This window comes from Patagioenas fasciata, chromosome 17 (assembly GCF_037038585.1).
Source record: "Patagioenas fasciata isolate bPatFas1 chromosome 17, bPatFas1.hap1, whole genome shotgun sequence".
Lineage (NCBI taxonomy): Eukaryota > Metazoa > Chordata > Aves > Columbiformes > Columbidae > Patagioenas > Patagioenas fasciata.
Window position 1 is genome coordinate 250,301 of NC_092536.1, and position 18,414 is coordinate 268,714.

Genomic DNA, 18,414 nt, shown 5'->3' on the forward strand with positions numbered 1-18,414 from the left:
GTGAAGACTTTTTTTTAAATGTCACTAGGACTTGTGCTTCTCTGAAGAAGAGGCCTATCAGCTGCTTCAAAGACAAGCAACATTTTGCTCTAAAGGCTATTTTAAGACTAGAAAAAATATAGATGAAAAGGAGGCCCAGTAAAAGTGCTCAAAAGCACAGGCATCTTACCTCTCTTTGTCATCTTTACTCAGAGGAAGATCCCTCTTCTCGGGTTCTCGCTCCCGCTCTCTGTCTCTGTCATGGTTTGTCACCGAGGAGCTTCGCTCAGAATCGGTGGGCTTGGGCCACTGTGGAGGCGTCGGGAAGGACGGCGGCGTCCGATGGAGTCTGTTCCACGGCTCATGGGGATTACTGAAATTCTGTAGGTTTGGGCCATCTTTGTGAGTAAAAATATTGTTGTGAGCTAGAATAATAGCAGGGGGAGGAAGAGTTAAAAATAACGCAAACCAAATAATTACATACACATTTTGCACAATGCTAATCACAGCCAGAACTGTCCTTTCAAGACTTTAAAAACTTTTTAATATGGAGCTAATGCTGAGGGAGAGCTACAAGCAGGTAGACACAGATACCTCCAACACTGGGTGAAAGATCCACCAGCTCTTTTGAGGCTATCATCTGCAGAAGCAGCTTTAACTATATATCTGAGTATCTCAGAGACCACTCAAAATACCCAGGTCCTCTTCTCCCTCCACCCCGGCAAGGGCTGCAGCCCAAAAGCAATGTTCTCCCTCAGCTCCCCTCACGCAGAAACTTTAATTTGTGGGTAGTTACGAGCAATCAGCTGCCTGCAGCTGAGGATGCAGGGACTTCTTTGTTAAAGAAACCAGACTACTTGGTGGTATGTGTGTGTATAAAAACAGAGCTTGGCTGTAGGCTTTTCAGAACAGTCACTTGATTTTCCTCCATCAATATTCAGCCAATGCCTGTTGCACCATGAGATGCAAAAGCATGCTCTCTTATGTGTGGCTCTCAAGCATGTCTTGCCTACAGGTAACATGGTTTTGAAGTAAAATAATTTAGAGAGGCAAGTTAAACTTCAGACAATGGTTACAGAGGGAGTCTAAACGCCGAATTAGGAGAACTATCAATAGCTGTTTCACTGCACATCTTCACGGTTGAAGGGTGTTACTTTAGATGCCCACAGAGATCCAGAGCCTGATGGGGTCTGGCAGCTCTAGCACCTCTAGGAGCACACAAGGTACCAGCCTCCAGCAGCGAGGAGACACAGAGCACAGCTAGTGATGTCTGCGACATGCAGAAAAGCTCCCACCGCAGAGACCTGGAAATCTTAGGTGCAGTGTTTTCAGATAGGAGAATGGAGGTTAGGAATTAAACGTCTTTAAAAACTACCACCAGCTGCTGTAAATATTAGCACGTGGCTTTTCTGGAAGCGATGTTTGTCTGCAGTAACCCAGCCAGTACTTACTCAGAGCATGACTGCCTAATCCTCCAAAGGCATTGCTGCCTAAGTTCCCAAGGCCGCTGAAGGTGCTTGACCTGCTAAATGGATCTGGAAAGGCAAACAGGGATTTAGCAGGCATTTAGCCAAGAATGTTGGAGAATGAAATGCACCCCTCCCCTTCTTAACCGTCTGAATCCAAGTAGGATTAGGCCAGACTTTAAGCTGATCCTTCTCATTGCAAGGTTGTTGGCACAGAAAATTCCCATCATGTTAAAATGGAGAAGGGATTCAGTGCTCACTCTGCAACAGGTGCTGTAATAAACTTTTGTGTCAGTCAGAGGGGAGCTAGAAATTAAGGTCTAAAAGCTGAAATTAGGATGGCTGCTGCTGAGCTATAACTCTCTATCAGTACTATCAACTCCTTATCAGTACATTGCAATTGCCTTGAAAGAAGAACCTCAGCAGGCTCCTCAGTCAGAATACTGAGGGGACTCACCATCTCACTCTTGTTTCTGTATACAACTTTCTACCCTCTTTGCTATAGTGCACAGAGACCGTCCTAAGCTAATTGCTACTGACATCCATCCTTACACCAACTAACTTTGGCCTGTTTGTGCCAAAATACTCTCACAAATTAGCTTCCTTGATCCCAGTGGTGGCAGAAGAAATGACAGCATAGTCTGAGGAGCTGCTGTGCAAAGGGATGGGAGATTTGCATCCTTTGAGGCAAAAGATGAATCTCGCCCTTCCTAGTCAAGTCTCTGACTATTCGGCTACTGGTGCTTATCCTGCCTTTTTTTTTTCATTAAAGGCACCCATCATCAAAAGAGGCTCCTCTCTGAGCTGCTACAGCCCAACTCAGGTGTCTGCACTCCAGAGACGGCTATCGGTTAAATTAAACCTCTGTTCTTGTTTGCTTTTCTGCTGCTCATCTATAAACAAACAACTTCTCCTGCCCACTGGCTTTTTGAGGGACCCATTAATGTCTTTAACTTGCCATGTTACAGGAGGTGAGGTGCTCTCCACTTCCTCATGGATATCCTTAGATTTAAAATTTCAAGGTAAATAGCACAAATAACTCGGATCTTTAAGCAGTTATTTGCTTATTTTTAAATAGGTATTTTTGCCCTCTCCTTTAATATTAAGCAGTTGAGTGACTCTGTAGAGATATAGTTACATTTGACAGAATGTTCAGGAATTGATATAAATCTGGCTATCTGCAACAGAAAAGAGTCTACCAGGTCACGTGGCATGCCACAGTTACTGATTGGATGAGTGTTACTAAAACATTAATCAACAGAGCTTGAACTTCAATTGGCAATGAGCTGCCTGTGAGCTTTTAAAATGAGGAAATTTGAGAAAATCAGGCTCTACTTACTGTCAATTAGGAAACTGAAAAGGCTGGCAAAATGTGCAGAACAGCTATTTGCCAGGAACTGTTCACTGAACTTTAATATAGAACCTAGCCAAGAACTTCCATGGGTGGGAAACAGTACGGGAGGAGTCCATTTTAAACTGTGGCTTGTTTGAGGTACCTTTGCATAAATTTCCCCCCAATTTCCTTGGGCACATTCAGCAGCACAGAAGGGCTCTACAGTCACATTCCAGCTCCTGTGCAGAGTCCCAGGGGTGGCAGACTGGCCTGCTCTGCAATGCCCTCTTGTCTTGCAGGAGAGGCTCTGCTAGTCCTGCTGCTCTCCTCTGGGGGAGAGCAGGGGCTGGTGTGGGTGGGAGCACCTCCTGGCCGGCTCCCGGGACAGGTCAAGCCTCTCCCTGCCCTCGTGCTACAGAGCCTCAGGGCTGGACCACACTGGGGAGCCAGGAACGGGTCACAGGCGTAAAGGTGAAGGCAGGGGTTACTTACACTTACCTGCCAAGTGGTTAGTAGGCAGGAAACTGCTGTGATGAGGTGAAGGACCAAAAGGAGTGGTGGCTGGATGCGTCGCACCTGTGAGAACAAGGTACCTTTTTAGCTGAGTGGCAAGTGACTGCTTGTATACATAGAGGTCCTGGCCGTCACATCCAAGAACCAGATGCAAAGGCACAGGTCAGATTTAAACACAGCAAAGGCAGGGGAAGAGCCTGAGCACCAGCTGAGCGAGCTACGGGCAGGATTTCTCTGAGTGCCCTTTAACAGAGTCTGTGGGCACCAGGAGGCAGGAGGAGACCTTGCACTGAGCATTGCTGCTACCTGTAGTAAGGAGGAAGCGACTTTCTTTGTCTGGCGTTTTCAGTCATTATTCTGTGTGTACATTACAAAGGGTCAGCCCAGGTTACGGGCCCAGACAGAAGGTGCTTGGCAGTGGCTGATTAGAGTCTACGTGAAACACCAGTTAACATCAGGCACGCAGGGAACATCAATCATGCCTCTCCCACGAGAGCTACACCCACGTCCTCACGTCTGTCTCTGCATCCACAGGCTCCCGCCATGGTATTTTTTTACCTTTCTTGGACACTGCTCATGGCCATGGTGCCACGCGGCCTCATGGGAAAGGAACCCCACGGCTGAGCATGCTGGATCACACTGGCTTGAGGTAAGGGACAAGAATGGGCTGAAACAAGCTTTCCACCATATATCATCAGCGCTGAAAACACTACGGAAGGTCACAGCAAAAGCAGAGGGAAATGAAGGGAAGAAATTAATATGCACAGGAGAAACTGCATCCTAAAGAAAGGCCAAACTGTTTTTTATGGAGGTGCTGGTCAGTCCCTGATCTGGTCTTCCTTGGTGACAGAACTCAACAACACTGGGCGCATTGTAAAATGCTCCCACGCATCCAGAACACAAGCAGACTATAAAACTGGAGCGGGAGACAGCGCTGCGCGTCCCTCACCAGCTTGGGCACCACAAACCTAAGCAGCCAGAAAATGAGTTGAGGAAACTTGAGAGACCACGGCAACGAGACCTGGAGTTATCTATAAACATTCTGACTGCTCCAATGCTTCAAGATGGATGGAGACTGTCATCTTTCTAATCCTTTCAGATTTCAGAAGGAATGGGAGATTTCTTCAAAGGAGACGGCTTACAAACTCAACTACATGGGCTGATAATAAAAAATCGTCTGGAGAAAGCCAGAAGCGGCATTGCAGGCTGTCAGGCAGTTATTAAATATAGCGTCTGCCAGGCAGCTGAACATCCTTCCTGAAGACAGGTGGCCCTAAGATAACTTATGTCTCCCACAGTAACCAGGCAATGCAGCAGAACCAGTGATTCACATCAACGGCATGCTTGGTCGATAAGGTGAAAAGAATGCTTCGGATATTGCAGAGTAAAAGATTTATTCATCTATATATTGCTGTCGCAATGTTTGTTCAGTTTGATAGCACTCTTTACCTAGATTTACCGTGTGGTGACTCCTGTGATTAATATACTCAGGAACAAGCTACTGCAAGGTTATTTATCTCTAGTGAAAGTTTCCTATTAATTTGCCTTCTTTAATGTATCTATTCCATATTATTTCCCCTCTTGCTTTTATGAACAGAGAAGCAAGCCACACTTGCATCTTTAAGAGAAGAAGCTCAAGATAATACTGGACTGGTGCTTTTCTGCCTGACAGGGTAAACTCTGCCCAATACAGCCCTCAGTGGCAAAACCATACACGAAACAACATCTGCATAGTGACAACACAGGACAGACTGAACACAGTGATAAAGAAACAGCTCCCACAGGGAAACAGTCAGAGGTTTGTAAATCATCTGCGTTTATGCACTGAAGCAGATGCAATAAATATTTTGACCCTGTACCATCAAAGTACCTTTACAGAGACCAAAACACAGGGTAGCATCCCACAATGTGCACGTAGCATCAGCACTGGCTATATGTACTGGAAATGTGCATTTGATGGTTAAGAATCTCCATCCACAGATAAGGGTGGGAAGAGAAACTGAGCCACCGGTGGAGTTCCTGAGGGGCATTCTAACATCTGCACTGGAAAATCAATTCTCACGGAGCTTTCAGCTTCACTCTCATCTGTTGCTGTTCTGTCACATTTGGGACACAATTTGAAACACTTTGAACATCATTAATTTCAACAGGGTTGAACCAAGGCTGAATATGACCACGTCTGCACTGAGTTAGAATGAGAGCACCATATTGCATCATAAAATCAGAGTAAAGTTAGGAAAGAAAATTACATTAGTTGCCAATTAATAACATAGAGAAGGCAAACTTCGACGTCTTAAACACGGAAAGAAAATCTGAAAAAGTCTAAGGGGAAAGTAAAGCCATGGCAAGAGAGCAAAGCCAACATCTGGCAGATGGAAATCAAAAGAACAGCACCAGTGACCTCCAAAAGCAGAACGTCAGGAGTCGCAGTCTCCCGTGGTCAGAACCACCAAGAACAGCGCAGTGAAGTTTACTGCACTTCGGGAATTGCATTAATTGTAATTACTTCTCCAACAGATTGGAAAGCAGTTGATCAATGTAAACTGCATTTAAATGTTTTTATTATTATTATTTTTAAGTTCAATATGCCAATTTAAGCCTTAGAGATTGCTGGACTTCATAACATATAGGGGGATTTTTTAATTTAAAAGAGGAACACTCCTCAAATACACCTCTTGTGATACTTTCGATGCTGTTACTGAAGCCTTCCTTTTGCAAAAAACCCTTGTTTTCAGAAAACAGACAAAAACTTTGTAAGTGGAGCAGCTGAGAAGAACATGGCAAGTACACAAGCAAGAAAGAGACCGGGGCCACTTCCAATCCTGTGCAATGGAAACATTTTCAAGTGTTTTATCAAAATCACTTTAAAAAAATCACTCTATAGCCTATTAATCAGGCACATAAGAACCAGCTGCACAGCCATGATTGCAGGAGCCAAGTGCCGCAGCTCAGCGACTGCAGGACCCTGCCCTGGGGGCAGCAGAGCCCAGCACAGCGGCTCCGAGAGCCCTGGGCACAACGGCCTCCACACGCCCAGGAACCATCCTGCCTGCTCCGGTTTCGGAGGCATACGGAGCTGTAGAGATAAACATTACATATACTGGCTGGTTTTCGTTGATTTTTTTTTCCCCACAAAAGACGATCTTCCCTTACCTGTGGTAGAAAACAGAGGCCTGGCAAGATCCTGTGGATAATGGAAGCCTGGAAACACTCCAGGGGCAGGAGGTCTGCTGAACAGGTCAAGTTTACCACCTATTTCTAGCTTGTGGGGATCCAGCTGCATTTGCTGTCAAATGATGTAAAAACAATCTCATTATCCACTTGATTTTTTTATGGGAGAAAAAGAGAGAGAGTTCATGCTCACTCCTGCTTTGCGAGGCCAGGGAGGGTTAGGTTAGTGCGAGTGACGGCAGCGTCTCTGGTCACGCTCCGACAGCCTCTGCGAGGCCATTTGGCTCCCCAGTCCCCCGGCTGCCTCATCCACACGACCCCGGCGTGAAGGGAGCTCAGCCCCTCAGCGCACAGCGGGGCGAGCGCCACGGCACACGGGGCGCGCTGCACCCCACCTTCGGGCAGCGTCCTCAGCCTGGCAAAACGTGTTCCGCAGGCGTAAAGCTGCCGACAGGCATCTGGAGAGCTGGGTGACGGACTCGTCTGTTTTGCTGCTCCGGTTCGGAAAGACAGAGATGTTCCTAAACTATGCCCTTCCTTCAGCTACTATAGCTCAGTACACAGACAAGGGGCAAAGGATAAAGAAAACCATGAGGCTTCTCTAGACGTTATTTTTATCCTTTCCCTGTACAACTGAGCATGGTCAGAACTGCACCTGAGTCATTTGAATCTAAACAGCTTAAAGATGATATATTTGCTTTTTAAAGAAAAGGACATACACCATTTGCAGAGACACTCATTACCGTGTAGCTGCTTAAACACTGAATAGTCTTCATTAATGGGACAAAAAAACCACAGCAGGAGCTATGAAAAAATACAACGCTCCACAAGTCCCATTATCAGCAACTCCTCTGCCTGCCACAGGGAGCCTGGAGCCTGTCAGAGCACTGGGTGCACCTATGTCTTGTTACCTTTTGAGTCTTAAACCCCCTCCTTCTACCCATCATCACTGCAGTGCAGAAAGCCCAACAACCTCTACCACAGTAACTCAATCTGCTTGCCTGCTCTATATTTTGTAATATATTCTTACTGTATTGGTCATTTCATTATGAATGGGATAATAATCCATATTCCACAGGAGGCACTAGTACAGATGGGAGATGACATTAAATGCATATTGCTTTGTAACAAAAATGGATTTGGGACAAAATTACTCTCCCCCTCCCTTTCCTCCTCTCTTTCTGGCTGTGCACTTAGTAACTCCTGCTCATTTTGCCACCCTTCATCACAAATCCTTTGCCCTCAAATAAACTTCACAGTTGCTACAATAAATGTTAAAGGATTCAAAGTGCTGGTTAATCAATACAGGCAAGCCTGAGAATCACCAACGGTAACAGCTTCCTGCTCATTACTCACTAAAATGTAATCTGTAAGCCAAAAGCCTTGGCTTTGTTCCAGAAGCTGTCTGAATTACCTTTATCTTTTGCTGGTGATGGTATATCTGCCAGGCGATTTGTACATGAACCGCACACCACTTCCCCGGTTTCTGCAATGGAAAGCACAAGAATTTAGATTAACTTATACATTAGTAATCTACATCAGATAGAACATTTCATTTCCCTTACTGCCAAACAGGCAGCAAAGCAATGAGAAAGGCTGATAACTGAAATGGCACAATGGGTGATCAACATTTTTTTCTATACTGCAGCAGATGATGTTTAAATTAGAAGGAAACAAACAGGAAGACTGTGGGATGTGGTGTATCTTCATCATCTCATGGAGACCTGAGATCCCTGCCTGGTTCTTTCCTCCTTGCACCTCCCCTTCATAAATCAAAGCAGACGGCAGCAAAGAACAGCACGCCATGCTTACGAGAAAGCAGCTCATAGTTTAACGGCTCTGCTTCTGGCAAGAGCCCTGTTCATCCATCCCTGCCGCACTGCAGGCTAAGCCAGGCGTGGTTATTATGGCTACTTGCATTTGGGGAGGAAACGGGCACGGACAGTCCCCAGGGACGAGCAGCGCCACGGCTGAACAAACTAACGCTCTGCAGCAGAGCTGCAGCACTCAGTATTTTGGTGGATAATCAGAAACACAAATAAAACACATTGACCTAAGCCACCATGAATCTGGTCACTGGTGAATGTCTGTCCATGCTCACAGTAGTTTATTTCTGTGACCCTTACTTCATACTGTGAACTACTAATGCACATAAATGGATGCAAAATAAGGTTGGGATTCAACCTAAACATTATTAATCAGAGCAGTAAAGAGCTAACTATGACATTTTTCTTTAAATAAAGGAGGAACATGAAATTTTCTACTGGACATGTTACATTTCAAAAGATATGTACAATATTTGAAGAGTGTGTGTGTGTATATGTATATATACATGTATATATATATAAAAAAATAAAATCCCCCACAAACCTTACTTACTCTTACTGGAGGCCTGTAAGGGTCTGACACCTATGGAAAAAGCAGAATAAAACAGTTGGTCTTTCTAAAACCAGCCAATATACAGAAAGGTGGGGAACTTCCCTCCTCTGGACAAGTAAAAGCATTTAGAAAGCAATGTTCCAGAGAAGTCCCCTGTGACATGGGAAACCTGAAAGACTTAAAGGAGGCTTAAAACTTCCTTTTCATTCTTTGCACCACACTCAGCAGAATTTCATGATAAACAAAGCAGTTTCATGCCAGCAACTGAACCCATCTAGTGCTTTTCTGAGCCTTACAATCATTCTGAAATGGAGCGCACAAAACTACTCTCCAAGCAATGCTTAGAGGAAAGGCCTTGAAGGGGTTTCCTGCCCCACTTTCCTCTGACTTTGTTTAAAGAAGTCAATACATCCTTTGCATTCATGACTGGTGGAGGCTATTGTTATCTCACCAGAAGAAGAAAATTCTGTCCATCCTGAATGTATATTCAGAGTCTCAAGGGCCAATTGGCTCACCAGCTGCCCTTTTTAATTTTTTTAGGAATCACTGTGTTTACTGTAAAACCAGATAGGAAGGTCATATATTGTTGCCTACCCCTGGAGTCTTCTGCAGCAGCGTATGGTGGACTGTGCCTGGTCTACCTGCTACATCAATAGGGTTTGAAGTCTGAAAGACAAGCACAGAGCATGAATAATACTGTACCACACCAGCAGTACATTTAACATCTCTATCTGATGTTAATGGCATTAATTAGTCCATGTTTGTACTGTGCTTTGAACACGCATATTGCTACATTAGTACTAACTGTTATCTCTTACTGACAGCCAACAGCATTTAACCACCATGTCATCTATTATTATTTAGCAGCAGTACCAGTATTACAGCAGCATCCCTAAGCCCCACCGAAATCAAAACCCCATTGTGCTATGCAGTACGCGAGTGGATGGGAAGAGACAGTCCCCAGCCCCCAGGCTTATTCTTTAGACAAAACAGGCAGGCAGGAGGAGAGAGAATGCGAGAGCTGGACTGACTCCCTCCATGTTCCAGGCAGCAGCCAGTATTGCAGTCAGGAACAGAACAACTCAAGCATCTTGGTCCCATATTCCAGCTGTTGGACCACAGCCCCTCTCTGACTGGGGCCAGGTAACACAACAGCTGAAAGGCAACGACCCATCTATTTGCTTCGACAAGGCAAAATAAGAAACCTTAGACGGTGCTTGTGGGTCTTTTATAGCTTTGCATTGTTTGTCCCATCATTTTCCATCAAGAATTAAACACCTCATTGAACGAATCCCAGTTCCTCCTCCGGATCCCACCTGTTGCCCTGTCCCAATGATCCCCAAGAACTCGTTTGTCTTCACACTGGCTTCCATCCACCTCCCGCTCCCAGAGCAACTGCACCTGGTGCCTCCGCGCAGCTGAGTGCACAGGGGTTAAACCTCATTCCCCAAGAGATTATTTCACCCACATTTTAGGTCAAATTACAGTAGATTTCACACAGTCAAACTGTATGAGGAATAAGTAAAACCATGGGTGTGGGAGGAAAGATGGGTTTATATTTGTCTAAAGCTCCATAACTTCCAGACTCATGAAAAAGAGAATTCTTGTATGTGTGCGTAGGTAAGTCAAGGAACTTGCCAGGCAGATCTGTGCTCTCAGGGCCTGTCTGACAACTGAGGTATATAGAAGGTGGCAAGTAAGTTACAACTATCATACAGGCAAGAGCTTTAAGATCACAACATGTTAACAGCATGGTGTCATCCTGTCCCTTTGTCCCCTGGAGAAAGATGTGAATGCTTCCTCCAGCAAAGTAAACTGAATACTTCTGACCTTTTCAAGTTCTTAGCTTGTGAGAAATTGCCTTTGGGAAACTCATTGAGAAGTTACAGTCAGCCTGGATTTATGTGCAGTGGATTTACATGCACAGCTGTAGGCAACTGAGATGGGAAGGGGAAAACAAAACCAAGACCTCTGCTTCAGAAAGCAAGAAGTGCGGGACTCAGTGTGCCAAAACCAAACCATCGGGTCTGCAGTGATGATGAAGGCTTTAGTCAAACAGCTTGGGAGGCAGAGAGCATGGAAGAACAATGCAGTAATGATGACCAGAGTGGCTCTGCCCAGCAGTTCAGCTTCGTCTCCTCTAGAAAACTGGAAAACAACGGGCCAAAGCAGCAGATCCATTTGGCAACCTAGCCCTCTTTTTTTTTCTTTTTAAGATGTTAGATTGCAGGTAAACACAACACTGTTCAGAGATCAAGTGATGTTAGCAACTAACCACGGAACTAGAGCGTGACCTTGTGCTGCTTCAACTCAAGCTAGCAAATTTCTAAGTATCTATCATTAAAATGAATTAAGAGCTAGTTATAATACAGGTCTAGGAACTGTTTAAAAAAGTAAAAAAGTCTCTGCTCGCTTCTTCTTTCTTGCTATGTAACTGCTTCTCTTTGGTCTAATGGTATTTTACAGTGAGATGGTACCTGTAAAGCTCTGTAATGAAGGTGGAAACCAGCAGAGCACGCTATCGGGGTATCAGCAGCTCCTCATTAACAGGAGCCTTGTGGCAAAACTGACCCCGGTCTTCACTTGAGCAAAATCTTTCAAATTCCACCGTATTTGCAGAGCTCCTTCTCCCGGGCAGCCAGGCTCGCACCCTGGCCAGCTGGGCTCTGCTGGGCTCCGCTGGGCTCTGCGGGGCTCCCCCCGCACCCCTTGCATGAACAGCAGCAATCAGCGCTGGCGGACAAACTCCCTGGAGGGACAGCTGTGCTCTGCCTGCCTTGCTGCCCACGATCAGCTGCTCCTCTTCTCTGCCTGCAGCCACTACGCACACAATTCTTGTTGAAAAAAGTCATTTTAGAGACTTTGCTATTTGTAATGTATCCAGAGAACAAAAAATAGTGTAAATAGTGTAAGGGATTTGATGGGCACTGAGGAAATACTTCAGCTTCAATTAAAAAAAATAAGTTAAATGGGAAGGCTGCGAGGGGCTTTATTTGTGGGCAGTTGCTAATTACTGACTTTGACTGATGTGGGTGGGACTGCTGAGGAAGCACAGCCCGGACCCGCCTGGCCTGGGTGTGCAAACGGCCTTCCCCACGCCAGCAGGAGGGGCCCGTTCCCCAACACAGCGCGACAGAAACGCACTTCAGGATAAGGGATCTCTAGAATCACAGTATGTAAGGACACGTGTCACCTTACACATCGAGTAAATGCTCCATTTTCAAACAAATGCTATATAGATTTACTGCAGCTTTCTGGTTTGGAGGGATTTAACAGTTTCTGTACACTGAAAAATAGTTAATAAAAAGAACAAGTCTAGGAGGAAAAAAAAAGCAGAGCACACCACAGAATTCATCCAAAATGGTGGATATCACGGCAACATTTCCAAATGCCAGGCAGCGCTAGTTGTAATGCACTGCAGCGCACCTTTCAAACATGCTGTCTCAAAGAAGCTTGCAGGCATTAACCGACCCTTATAAACCCACTGCAAGATGACGTTACAGACGAGGAAGCTGAGGAACAGAGGGTTTAAGTGACTTGCACAAGGTCCGACAGTGTCGGAGCTGGGGATGGAGACTCAGCTCCTTCAAATTGCTCTACCCATCCACAGCAGTCTCTCCCTACTGTTCCCACACTTGTGTAGTCAATTTCTCATTTCCTTCTGGGAATAAACACGGTTTATCTTCCGCAATCTCAGACCGTTACATTTATAAAATTATTTGGGACTCACTGGTCTACTATTAGCTGTAAATATTTCACACGAGTAATGCATTTGACTGTATGCTTCTCCTCTAGTTGCAGCTGACCTCCCAAGTGAGCCACTATATCCTATTCCAAGGAACAGTCTGTAGGGCCAAGCGGAAACTCCTGCTAAAGCGCTGGCTGCTTTGTGCAGGGGACGCTCACAGGTCTGTGGGATGATCGCGTCCAGCCCTGGGCTGCACTTGTGCTGGTTAAATCGTGCTACAAAATCTTCAGAGACAAGACTCTGACCACAGCTCTCTCCCAGCAAAAGAACAAAGCCTTCAGAAGAAGTAGTTTGTACCTTCGGTTGAAATGCTCCCTGAAGTGACCCAAAGGGACCTGAATGTGGAAGCATGGGTGGCATTCCAGGCATTGCTGGAGGATAGGTTGGAAAGAACTACAAAAGAAAAAGAGATGCTTATGTCACAGGACAACTTGAACAATAATGGAGGTATGTGCCAAGCCTGGTACACACAAAAATGGTACTGTGTTCAATGAGTGCCACAGTGAACATACACGCTAAATTTACTTTCAAAATTTCCAAGAGCAAAGCCAAAACTTGAAAAACGCACTCATCTGATTAATGTTCTAGATGGTGTTGAACAAGTGTGCCTTTAACATTTGTGGACTATTGCAGGAAGTACAGAGCATTCACCATTTTTAAAGGAATCGGACTCATTTGAGTTTTATGTTCACTTTTGGTTAACTTTGCATTTTTTTGCAGTAGCAAACAAATTTATTCTGTTTTGAAATGTGACCTGCTTTAATTTTCAAAGCAAAAAAGAACCACAAGATGCTGTGTTACACACTAACCACAGGCAACATGCACATCGCCTTGTAGTTGTGTAAAGTTTTGCTTAGGCCTCTCCTGAGCACATATAGCAGTTTTACAAGTCCCAAAACATGTAGTTTTTGTGCTTTGGAGCAGTGGGGAGCATCAGGAAGAAACCACCAGTCTGACTTACTCCTGTGACCTGAGCAAAATCTCATGAAAGAGCCATGCACTCTGGGCTGCTGCAGGTGAGAAGCTCCAGCTGCAGAGGCACTGCAACGACCCCTTCCTGCGCGCTCCCTGCCACCCCGGCACAGCAACACAGAGCCGCAGCAGCAAAAACACAGCAGGCAAGGATTAAACGAAAAAAGCCCAAAGAAAATTTTGTACCTAACAAAAATAATCAGGATGGAAAAAGAGCTTTAGGAATGAATGAATCAAAACACTACCAACCAACTGAAAACAAGCAAAAGTGCAAGCAAAATCAGTAACAAACACACCACCCAGAAAGGTGAGCACTCACGTTGGAATGTCGAAAGTAAGGGTTGTCTAATTTGGGAGCGTACTTGTCAAACTGGAAAGAAAAGAGAAAAAAAAAGGAAACAGGTGAGTGCGGTTTCAGCAGCAGTGGACACATCAGGATTAACACAAATAATCACGGCCTGTTTGTACCGCATTTAACAGAGCAGAACTGGCTGGTTTTTCCACCCTGGGGAGCTGACTGACTGCCCAAGGCCCGTGGAGACGGAAAGGCGCCGGCCCCGGGTGCTGCCGGGTCCCAGCGCAGACCCCGCTCGCAGGCTCCTTCACTGGCGAACAGTCCTGGCGCGGGCAGTGCAGGGAAACCGGGGGGCTCAGCTCCAGGTCTAGACCTGGGATCTGACCGGGGGCACTGACTCCATCACAGACCAGAAGGCAGGGAATGTTTTCCATTAGACCCCAGCGTCTACTGTGGCGCAACCAATATCAACTCCCTGTTTTCTGGGTTCCTGCAAGTGCCAAAATCATTTAGAAAAGGGCTTAATTGCTTTAGGTGCACTAAACTCTACACATTCTCCCTCTCCTGAAAAACAGCTGGCGCCCCAGAGAAAAGCTGATTATTAGCCTCTCCTGTTTCCAGCATGAGGTTTTAACACCTCCATGTGTGCAGTCTGCCCCATATTTATTTTTATGACCATTCGTCCTGTAGCTCCTTGGAAGAAAAACCAAAGCATCTATACATTGCATTTTTGAACAGCATGTACATTCTGCTGGGGAGGAGGGAAAAGGGAAGGAGGCAGGGAAGGGAGCTGTAGGACCCCAGGAAAAGATGCTTATTTGGCAAGTCAGCTGCTGTTTCACACTCCTCTATGTGCAAGAGAGTAGATTTGTAATTTCATTAATTACAGTTATTACTGGAGCCATGTCCCCTCCAGTGTAAATACTATAAATTACCAAACACATGCAGCTGTAAATTTCAACACTCTTCTCTAGCGCTGGGATTAGCAGACCTGATCCAGTGGAATATAAGAAGATGTGAGCAAAATATAACTAAAGAGCCTTGCAAGCTGTTTCTGCGATGAAGGCTGACATCAGCGGGCACGGGTGGGAGGGAGGGAGCCATGCACAGGATCAGGTATCAGTATTCTTTGACAACACAGGTTTCTGAGGAAAGTTTCAAGGTTGTTTTACACAGACCAAGAAAAGAGGGGAAAGTGTTTACACATGAATATATTGAGTAAACACCTGGGGCTGGATTTTGAGTGGATGATATTACTTTTAATTGGTTTGCTGCTAAGCAGATTGCAACCCAAGAATGTCATCGGGCAGTCAGTACTGGGAAAGAAAAGTGAGAAACACTATGCTCCTTGCGTTCTTGGTAGGTCTCCCCAAACGCAGCTTCGGCTGTTACTCTTGGCTTTTGCCAGCCCTAGCACAAGAGGGCTGCTTCCACGTTTTGGACACCGTGTGAAACTGAGAGGGGGGAAAAAAGCTGAATCTTGCTCTTTCAGTCTCAGAAAGTAATTGCCAGAACTGGGGAGAGAGTGCATTTTCAAGTACTGACAAAATCCATTTGTAGCAGATCTGTAAGAATTTTGTAACAGCTGCAGTAAAAGCCCCATTGTGTTACAAGCAAATTCAATGGCAAAACACTAACGCTTATTACACAGCCAGAAGGATCTCTCCCACAAGAACCAGCCACACACAGATTAGTGCCTGTTGATGTAATCACATAATAAATGCCAAAATTGATATAGATTAGGGAACTCGGAGGAAGAGGGACAAAACTCCTATCAGATGAGATGCTGCACTGCGGTGAGAGCTCTGGTAAACGAGCACGGTCTGCAGCACAACGCACGAACAGCCGTGGGGCTGTGCCTGGTACTGGAGGCCACCGATCTTGTGGTGTCCCTGTGGTGTGTTTTGGTGTGTCGGGGCACCTGGCTCTGGCTCTGGGGAATCGAAATACACAGCAGGACACACAAAGAGGGACGCTAAGGAGCCTCTGGGCTTGTCTCAGGGGTGCAGTATCCGCTCACGGGCAGCAGCATGGGGGGACCGGGAGGGCTGGTGTGGAAGCTCTGGATGGAAAGGGCCCCTTTGGGGTGCTGGCCTGTCTCTTCAGGCCTCGTTGAGGGGCAGGGACAGCACGCCTGGCTGAAATAAAGAGGGCTGGGTTTTGTTTGACGGGAGCGGGTTAGGCTTTTTGACCAGAGATGCTCTACTTATCCTCACATTTTGGGCTGGGGTACGCACCATAGGAGGTGCAGAGGGCGGCATGAGCGGCGTCTGGGGCAAGCTGGATGGAAAAGGAGTGAATGTGTGCTGGTGGGTGTGTTGGTGCTGATGCGTGTGTTGGTGCTGGTGAAACTCCGCTCTCAGCAGCGGCACCGGGCCAAGTGAGGCAGCGGCCCGGTCCGAACTCTGAACCAAAAACCGGTTGTTCAGCTCTTGCCTGAGCAGTTCGTGATCTAGAGGAGAGAGAGAGAGAAAAAAAAAAGACACAGAGGCCCGTGGGCCTGTGAGTACCACAAAGACGGAGGAGAAAGAGTCAATATTCACCTGGCATTCCCTGTTTCTGCAGGTCATGCTGTGGTGGTTTTCTACGTGAGGACTCATTGGTGGAGGTAAGAGAGATGCCTGTGACAAAGTACCAATCAGAATCCCCGAATGAGGCTGGCAATACATGATTGGTTGGTTGAATGATATCAACAGGCTGGTATCTAAAGACAAGAGAGAACACCATGAGTCATCACAGCAGAAAACATCATGGGGGCGTCAGCAACATCCGCGCGCGCCCCCCGCCCGCGGCCCCGCGCCCCCCGCGCTGCTCCCACGGGACGCTCCAGCTCCCCGGCACCTGACGGACAGGGCACCGAGGCATCTCCGGGAGCCAGCCTCGGAGGTGGGCTGGACCCGCGGCATGGTGGCAGGACCTTCCCACACCAGCAAGATGCTGGGGAGCACCCTCGAGGACAAGGGCTCGCTTTAGAATGAGTCACACCCACCTGTTTCCTCTGGAGCTTTGCATACACGTACACTGAAAATGGATGGTGGGCCTAACATGTTGCGTTACACTCTAACATATACATACTTAAGGCATAAATTTTTGACAAGATCTACAATGCAATGAGATAACCATGGATTTGGGTGGCTGGAAACTACCTGCTCAGACGGCCATTTCTCAACAGATCCCTGTGCCATCCCTGTCTTCTCAGCCCCAGGACTCGCACACAGTGACCAAGAACACCCATCCTACAAACCGAAGCCTCCTCTGCAAATAACGTTTTTGTTTGTTTTGTTTTTTTAGATCTTCAATGCTAAGCAGTCCTCCCCTCAATTCCTAACAAGATACGACTGGCATTTTTTTCCCTGCCTCCAGGCTTTTCTCCTGTGAGAAAATACGGGTGAGGAACCAGTGGGAAGAGCAGAAACACTGAACTGGTTCATGATCTCATGAAGGCTGCAGTGGCCACAGGAAGTAAATTGTTTCACCACATGACACATGGCATCTTCTCAGCATTTTCCTCTATAAGAACCAACTAGCACAAATCTGAATGTGGTTTAGGGCAGTGGAAGACACCAGCACTTTAGAAATGATGTGACTGAGGTCATTAAGGACAAATGTCCACTTCCCCATAAATGTCTGCTGGTATCAGTTAAATCCACCTGTGCTTTTACCTAAGATCTTCAGACAAGGACCAGTGCCCAACCTGTTCCGTGTTTTGTGAGCTGAGAACAACCTCTGTCATCAGCTGTGGGTGACACCCTATTCCTGACTGACCTATGTGCTACTGAACTCACATGAACTTTTTTAGTGCAACACTCCTTTCAAACTACAGCACCGAATACAGAGGGGCAAAATAAGACAAGTGCTCTAAAGTTTTATTTCATGTTCTGCAGGCATTTCTTTTACTTACATTTTTTAGAGTGACACTGGAAATGTCTAAATCAATCACTTTCTGAAGATCTTTAAAAACAGGCACTCTGATGGGGAATTTAAAAGTCTCTTATTACCTCTTACATCCTATTGAAAGTCATTTCTGAAAGCAAATTTTGGGTGCCTAAGTGATTTGCTTTCCAGTAAGAAACGTACTGCTAAGAGCAGGTACTGCATCCTGCTACAATCTTTATAATAATTAATACAAAAGCAGAAAGTACATGTGCTTGTGATACCAAAGCCTAAGGCACTGGAAAAGAATAGTTCATAATGGGTTCTACTTGGAGCAAGCAAACAAGAAAAAAACCACTAGGCTGAAAGCAGTTAGGTCCAAAACCTAACCTCTTTAGAGAATGTGAGTATGACTTCACATGTGTGCGTGTGTTTCCGCATTTAAATCTGGCATGGCTCAAAGAAACTGAATCCTTCTGTTAGCATCAAGATAATCCACTTTTCTGGAGGGAGAGATAAAAGCGAGTTGGCAGTTGTGAGTGCTCTGATATCCAATTTCTTTAAGAGACTTGAAGCCAGACTGCTAGATTTGAGCTGGCTCCAGCCCGCAGCCCTGCTCCACAGCTTTGGCCTTTCTCAGGAAAAAGAAGGCCTGGAGACATTTGGAGAAGCCGTGTGGCACTCG

General features: G+C 46.0%; 1 protein-coding gene across 27 annotated transcripts in view; it reads right to left on the bottom strand.

Moving 5' to 3' along the window:
• The window catches only part of FBRSL1 (fibrosin like 1), a 464,112-nt gene that overhangs the window by 4,828 nt on the left and 440,870 nt on the right, over window positions 1-18,414 (bottom strand). For 15 of the 27 annotated variants that reach the window (XM_071816113.1, XM_071816106.1, XM_071816103.1 and 12 more), the window contains 10 exons: window positions 16,073-16,308; window positions 13,881-13,931; window positions 12,887-12,982; window positions 9,436-9,507; window positions 8,833-8,871; window positions 7,877-7,948; window positions 6,445-6,577; window positions 3,277-3,354; window positions 1,431-1,514; window positions 170-404 (listed from right to left, as the gene is read on the bottom strand). In XM_071816113.1, coding sequence (XP_071672214.1) covers window positions 170-404; window positions 1,431-1,514; window positions 3,277-3,354; window positions 6,445-6,577; window positions 7,877-7,948; window positions 8,833-8,871; window positions 9,436-9,507; window positions 12,887-12,982; window positions 13,881-13,931; window positions 16,073-16,308 — 1,096 coding nt within the window. Of the gene's footprint in view, window positions 1-169; window positions 405-1,430; window positions 1,515-3,276; window positions 3,355-6,444; window positions 6,578-7,876; window positions 7,949-8,832; window positions 8,872-9,435; window positions 9,508-12,886; window positions 12,983-13,880; window positions 13,932-16,072; window positions 16,561-18,414 lie in introns of all 27 variants that reach the window. The other 12 variants (XM_065851291.2, XM_071816108.1, XM_071816105.1 and 9 more) reach the window with 12 other exon arrangements.